This window comes from Taudactylus pleione, unplaced genomic scaffold, assembly GCF_031769625.1.
Source record: "Taudactylus pleione unplaced genomic scaffold, aTauple2 ptg000533l, whole genome shotgun sequence".
NCBI lineage: Eukaryota > Metazoa > Chordata > Amphibia > Anura > Myobatrachidae > Taudactylus > Taudactylus pleione.
This window is the reverse complement of record NW_028284935.1, coordinates 183327-191160: the sequence shown is the minus strand read 5'-3', so window position 1 is coordinate 191160 and position 7834 is coordinate 183327. Positions and strand designations below refer to the sequence as shown.

The following is a 7834-nucleotide window of genomic DNA, read 5'->3' as shown; positions in this document are numbered from 1 at the left end:
ATATATCTATAGCCTGCGAGTATACATCATATACCTATAGCCTGCGTGTATACATCATATATCTATAGCCTGCGGGCATACATCATATATCTATAGCCTGTGGGCATACATCATATATGTATAGCCTGCGTGCATACATCATATATCTATAGCCTGTGTGCAGGTTTGCAATTACGATCCTTGCAGAATCAGGCCCTGAGTTTGCATTCGAGTTGATCTTGCAAACAGCATCCCTTATATTTGTGGAAATAATATTATGCTGAAATTAAGGCACTGAGCTGATCTAAAGTGCAGCCTGCTGTAACCAAAAGCCGCATTGGGTGCATCTATAGATGTTCTGGGAACCTGGGACCAGCACAAAAATTGGCAATCCCCTTGCCTCTGGGTCCTGGAGTGACTGCATCCCCTTCAGGGGAAGTGGTTTAGTAAGTTTCAGGCTTTACTAATACGCGTAGGGAGAAATTCAATTATCCGCTGGACTTGATGCAGATTTTAGCTCATAGTTGAGCTATTCAATTATATCCTGTGGTAAGCCTGTTGGCTAACGCACAGTAAAGTAATCGCACAGTAATTAATAAGCTCTGGGAACTGAACATGGAATCTATGCCTTACTGCATGTTATCCGGGGGCCTTAATTAATTGAATATCTCCGGGCTTTTAACCGGGAGCTAAAAGTCCAGGTAATGGTGGGTACACACTATACAGCTATATCGGCAGATGATCGTTCATACACACAGAACGGCCATCATCTGTGTCTGGCCTTGGGTCCCGGTGGCTGGGGGGCGGGGGCGTGTCCCGCCTTCGTCCCCGCGGCTGCTGCTGTGTGTGCATGGGCGGTCTGCAGGTAATTCTCCCAGACCAAAGTGCACATCCTGCTCTAAGATGGCTGGATGTGATGGGCCTGATTTAGAGGTGGATGCAATGGCGACCCAGTCGCATTTGGCATGGTTACCACTCATAGCCGCAGTTCGAAATTACACGCAGAGAGATTGATTTTCAGTGGTGTTCCTGGGACAGAACAGGAGGGCGGCTAGCCAGACGCAGGCGTGGCGCTGATAACGACTGCGGCAAAAGATATAGACGCACTGTACAGGTGGCCATGTTCAGATGATGAAATTGCACCTGCCATGGGTCTGATGCACTCTTCGATGTTGCGGCCAATGGTGCATCTTAGTACGCATCGCGACTGAATATTTTTGTAGCCAGTGGGCCCGTCATGGACACACAGACAAGGCAGTCATTTTGTGGGACAGGTAGAATAAATATTGGTTCAGCCCACAAAATGGCTGCATCCGCTTTAGGTTTGTGACAGGTCCGGTTCAGCTGAAAACATTGCCCATGTTCTGAGGAAATACTGTGGTGGTAAACGCAGCTACAGGAAAATGCAGGAATTAGGTAATATTTCTATAAAGCGACTGGAATGGTGAAACACTACCTCGCTGCCTGCCCATGTAATCGTACACTGCATCCGTTCTTATTGCTCTGTGTTCTAGTGAGGCATGCAGGCCCCTATTCTGTTGTCATGACAACCGCTTCACCATTCTTGTCAGTAAACTCCTGGTAAAGTCTCTCCGAGCCTCGGCATGTGACTTTGACATGTGAGAAAAACTGTGCAGAGACGATTGGAGACATTACATAACATGTACCAAGCAGAAATTGTGCCAGAATTTATGTAAAATGCTATTAATATAAATATTTTTTTTAACACAATACGTTCTGTTACATATATTTCTGTATATTTAAATGCAGTATTGGAACGGGCTCATAATTAATACGTCTAATTAAAAATTCTATATGTGCTTATTATTTTATACATAACCTAATACCAGGCAATGATGGATCATGAAATAAAGGATTTTTTGTTTGAATGAGCCCCTCCGCCATTACATCTGATGAATCGTCTCTGGACAGATAAGGCAATGGGATAGCTGATTAGTTTCCTTTTGCAAATTTTGGACCAGAACTCTCCCCTAAATAATCCAACAGTGGCCCTGATTCAGAGGCGGACGCTAATGCAGCCGTGACCGCGCCTTGTGCCGCAGTGCAACTGCGATTTATGCTAATGGGGTGGCTGATGAACATCATATAGAGCTGCTCACCGCCTGCGGAGCTAATCCCCCGCTTTGCTTATTAAAACACCATCGGAGATTGCGCCAGCCCTAAAGAGTCGCTGTCAGGATGCAGCTTGGGATTGGCCATTACTCACGTCTGCGATGGCGTCTTCGGGCTCCTAATATTTATTACGAAAGTACAGTGCCCTATTGCCCTGAAGGAGTGGTCTATCCCCTTTTGACTCACACTGTGGCCGTTATGAGAGGGGGCACGAGGCAGGACTCCCCCACTGAACTGTACAGGGAAGCCCTGTATGTTAGAGCAAGGCTGGCCGGCTGCTATGAGAACTATGGGCTGTGGCACGCGACTCCGGCGGGAGAAGAGCCGGCGCGTGTTGGAGCCCCGGATGGGATATATAAAAAGCGCTGCCCACCTGACTGAGAGTCAGTCCTGAGGTAACGCCGTCGGGAGGAGGTGACACGGTCTGTCGGGAGGAGATCGGCGGCCGGACGCGGGCAGCGCAGCTCCAGGACCCGGTGGTGAGCGCGGAGAGAGTTCCGGAGCGTCTCACCACTCTCCGAGAGCAGGTGTCGGCAACCTGTCAAGGCGGAGCTAGAGGCAGAGCCGGAGGCGGATAGGGGTATTCAAGGCAGCCCTCCCTAGCTTCCCTGCTAAGTCCGGAGGCGGAGATAGAGGATCTGTGAGGCGGATCTATCGGAGAGGGTGGAGGAGCGATGGTGAGTGACAGCTCCCCTAGGGACTTGCCGAACTTTACAAAAAGCCCTTAGGAGTGGAAAACAAAGACATAAAAGGTCCCTATATAGTGCAGTGATATGGAAGGAGCTATAGTCACAGTAAAAACATCATAACATCAGCTGCCTTATTCAGTCAGATTACAGGCTCCGCAGACTTTAGGGATTGCTCTCAAGTTCCCTCAGCAATACTTACCTCAGTTAATCATACTGCTTTCATCACACCCTTATTAAGCTCTGCAAGCCAGTACCAGCGCAGCTTTAGCGAAGTGCAGTCAAATCATCATCCCTTGTTATTCTGCAAAGATACTCCCAAGCCCACCTATGTTCGTCTCCATGCAACCTTGACCTTTTAACCTCTACACAGAGAACAGAGGATTGTAAACTGATTAGCAACAGTGTTCACAGCCCAGAACAGGATTATAAGTAGACACTTTCTTGACAGTATAGCGCAGGAAGCAATCTCTGCCTCATTAAACCAAACCGGCTTAGGAAGGGAGTCAGTACAGTAATGCAGAGATAGTAATGGGATTAACCAATTAACTAACCCAAACCATCTGCATTTCTCATGAGCTTGTAGACTCATTAGAGCAACAATTGTGCACCATCGTTAATAACTTAGTTGGCCGGCCATCTGGGGACTGTACTATAGTAAAAGGTTATTATATTGCATGTTACTACTGTTGTGGTATTTAAGTAATGATATATTTATTGCATGAAATCTGATAACGACTAGAATTACGGGGTTAACCCTTTTAATTTGCAGACAGACAACTGCGAAGGAGTCTTTGTTCCAGTATAATAAACTATTCGTTGGACAAGTGTCCCTTTACTGTAGTGCACTACTGTAATGCATATGTGATTTGTGTAATGTATTGAGTCATACGCGCTGTATTGTGTATTGTATTTGTTCCCTTGTTACTCTTTGAAACGACATTAAACCTGTTGTGGTATCTCCAGAAGAGCAATCGTTCCAGAGTTAAATTTATTTGGCATCGTGGTAAGACATTCCTAACACACTGCCGTATCAGATATCACTTTAGGAGGGTGTTACATAATTGGTGTCCCAAGAACAGGATACGAAACCTGAAATTAAAACAAGATGTCACAAGAACGTTCAGCAGGAGATTCATCCCAACAAAGTCCGGCAATGGCACAATTAAACCCTATAACAATGCCATATTATTTCGGGGCCCCGTGGCTCCCAACATATACAGGGGATGAACAAGATGTAGAGTCGGAAGGTAATTCTCTAAGGGAGTTTAAAAATAAAATGAGGAGCATGTTCCGATTATATCCTTTAACAGACCGTCAGCAAGTTGAAATACTAATTGGACAATTAAAAGGGTCCGCATTGAGAGAAGTTACTTCCTGGCCACGAGAAGAAAAGCTTAATATTGACCAAATTCTACAAAGGTTAGCTGATACCTTCGATATCCGTACTGTGTCAGAATTAAAAATGAAATTTTATGCCCGAAAGCAGCAGTTTGGGGAGTCCCTCCGCAGTTTTGCACTGAGCCTCCAAGAAGCGCTGCGTCGAATCCAAGCTGTGGATGCCACCGAGGTGCGACACATTGATGAAACCTTAGTCAATCAATTTGTTGAGGGGTCTCGAGGGGAGAGCACTAGAGCACAATTACGTCTGCTGCGAATGCAAATGCCACGAAGCACTTTTCTTGATTTCAAAGAAGCCTCTATTAAAATGGTGGGATCTGCCAGGAGCGATGATGTCATGTTCCCTGAGATGCCAGGCTTTCAGGAAATAGCTCGAGATGCATCTGTAGGGGGTCTAACTATGATAAAAGGGAACTTGGCCCAAAGCGTTCAGTCCACCACTGTGGATCCGTTACAAACTTTGACAAGTCAGGTGGAGAAGTTAGCGGCTGGACTAACTGAGATGTGTCAGGAGATTAAAAAAATCACAAAGCATACTGGGGAGCCTAGAGAAGAAAACTGGCGCCGGGAAAGAAGAAGAGTAACTTCTGATTGGTGGGCTCCACCCCGCTCCAACGGGCGACGACCAACAGATCAATTCGATTCAATGGGACGTCCAATCTGCCGCAAATGTAATCACAGTGGACACATTGAGCGGAATTGTACCCCAGCAGATTCTTTAAACTCCAATGCCCCGAGGATGGAGAACAGTCCTCGGGGGTCACAAGTCGAATAGATCCAACTCCGGAGAAATGGTGGCCACAATATGTGGGGCGTTGTCCAGTTGTCCCTGTTCATTTGAATGGAATAGAAATGCCCGCTATGCTTGATACTGGGTCCCAAGTTACCACCATACAGTCCAGAGCCTATCAGAAATATTGGAGAGATGAACCTATTTTTCTTCCGCCACCCACGTGGCTACAGCTGATTGCCAGTAACGGCCTGGGCATCTCTTGCCAGGGGTATTGGGAAACAGACATTCAAGTGGGAAGGGCAATTCTACCAAAACAAGGGTGTATCATTACCAACGTGGAAGACGACAATGCCGTAGCCGTCATAATTGGAATGAATGTCCTTCAGAACTGCCCTGAGGAGCTTATTATGGCCTTAAAGGCCGAACTCTATCAGAAGAGAACGACAGAATGCCAAGTCCTGCAGTATACTATTAAAGTCATCCAAGGTCACCAGAAGTTGGCCAACTCAGAAGGAGAAATAGGGAAAGTCCGAGTGGCAGACTGTCAACCCATAATTCTCCGGCCCAATGCAGAAACTGTAATCTGGGCCAAAGCGCGTTGTGGTCCCCAAGGGACCAGTTACGAGGCTATGGTTGAACCAAATGAGACCCAAGGTCGAGAAGATTTAGTGGTGGCCAAATCGTTAGTGAAAATCCAGGATGGGCGCGTACCACTGCGTATTCTAAATCCTCATAACCATCATATCCGACTTTTCAAGCATCATCCTATAGCTAAATTGTCTCAAGTCACTTTTCAGGATGTTATTGACCCAAGGTTCGTTATCAAGCAACACAGTATGACAACAAAAACTGATCAAAACTCGGTGGAGGAACCATGGTGGACCGCCATTCAAATTGGGGATGAAGAAACGACAGTTGACATGAAGGAAGGAGTTCTCCAAGTGGTTCAAGAATGTTCAGAGGCCTTCAGTACAGATCCCTCTGACTTGGGAAGGTTGACTGTATTATGCACCACATTCCGACCGGGAATGCTAGCCCGATTAAAGAAAGACATCGTCCCCTTGCCCCAGCTTTATATCAGCCAGTAAGAAAGATGTTGCAAGACATGGAAGCATCGGGAGTCATCACAGAGAGTCATAGCCCATGGGCAGCCCCGATGGTCCTTGTAAAGAAAAAAGATGGACAATTACGATTTTGTATCGACTACCGAAAACTTAACAATGTTACCCATAAAGATGCATATCCCCTCCCAAGGATTGAGGAATCATTAGCAGCCTTAAAGACAGCAAAATACTTTTCCACCCTTGATTTGACCAGTGGATATTGGCAGGTGCAGGTGGCTCCCCCGGATAGGGAAAAGACCGCCTTTACGACCCCAATGGGACTATTTGAGTTTCTAAGAATGCCTTTCGGGCTCTGTAATGCCCCCGGAACGTTCCAACGGCTGATGGAGCATTGTCTCGGCCATAGAAATTTTGAAATGGTTCTGTTATATTTGGACGATGTGATCGTATTTTCCCGAACCTACCAAGGCCATCTCCAGCACTTAAGAGAAGTGTTCGGGCAGCTTGTTAAGTATGGACTCAAATTGAAACCATCCAAATGTCATCTTCTCAAGCCGAAAGTATCATATTTGGGGCACATCGTGTCAGCTGATGGGATTTCACCTGACCCCGACAAGATCCAAGCCGTCCGAGAATGGCCTATCCCACGCACCATCAGAGATGTACGACGATTCCTAGGCTTCATCGGGTACTACCGGCGTTTTGTTGAACATTTTGCAGAGATTGCCGCCCCGATCCAAGAACTCTTAAGAGGAGTCCCCAATTCAGGGCACACAAGAAATCTCCCAATAGAGTGGACCTCAAAGTGCCAGGAAGCTTTCAATCAACTAAGAATCGTCTTGACTGAAGCACCTTTGTTGGCTTATCCCAACTATGGATGCCCCTTCCGCCTGTATACAGATGCCAGCAATCAAGGTCTAGGAGCAGTTCTATCACAGGAGCAGGAGGGGCGAGAGCGTGTTATCGTCTATTCCAGCAGGAGTCTAAAAAGAACTGAGAGAAACAACGCCAATTATAGCGCCTTCAAACTGGAATTGCTGGCACTGGTGTGGGCGGTCACCGAAAAATTCAAGAATTATCTCCTGGCCACTCCAGTTGTTGCCTATACTGATTGTAACCCGTTGGTTCATCTACAAACTGCACAATTAGGGGCCCTTGAGCAACGGTGGGTTTCCCGATTGGCTAATTTCCAAATCAACATCCAATATCGAAGTGGCCGAATGAATGTCAATGCTGATGCTCTATCCAGGATATCCCACCAAAACGAACAAGGGGAAACAGAAGACACGGAAGAAGCAATTGAAATGCCTACCTTTCAGCCAGTTCGGAGTACTTCAGTCCAGAATACTATCACTTCTGACAATCGGCCCAATAGTTTCCCTCTAAGTGATGAGACAGGAAGATTGTGGCTACAAAAGTAGCCCCATTATCCAGCAAATCGTAACCTTAATCCAAAATCATAGGCAATTATCCAAGCAGGAAAGACAAAGTGCTCCATTGGAAGTTTCGAAACTATGGAGACAACGAGAAAGGATGACAGTACAAAACGGCTTATTAGTTCGAAAAAGCATTGACCCTAAAACACATCTCCCGATAACCCAGATCGTGGTACCGAGGGTGGAGGCAGAGACCATTCTAAGGACTTATCATGATGGTTCTGGCCACTTTGGTTATCAGAAAACGGAAACCACCATCAGAAAACGGTTCTACTGGATACATATGCGGGAAAGCATCGAAACCTGGTGCCAAGAATGTGTCCCTTGCACCTTGAAAAAGAAAGCACCGACCTCACAAAAATCTCCTTTACATCCTATTGTAACTTGTCGTCCCTTGGAGAT

The 7834-nt window shown here is 46.4% G+C and overlaps 1 protein-coding gene across 1 annotated transcript; it reads left to right on the top strand.

Moving 5' to 3' along the window:
- The first annotated feature begins 3954 nt into the window (after positions 1-3954).
- LOC148501132 (uncharacterized) lies at positions 3955-4974 on the top strand. The gene has a single exon (XM_088450884.1). The coding sequence runs from the start codon at positions 3955-3957 to the stop codon at positions 4972-4974; it is 1020 nt and encodes a 339-aa protein (XP_088307010.1).
- Positions 4975-7834: the final 2860 nt, after the last annotated feature.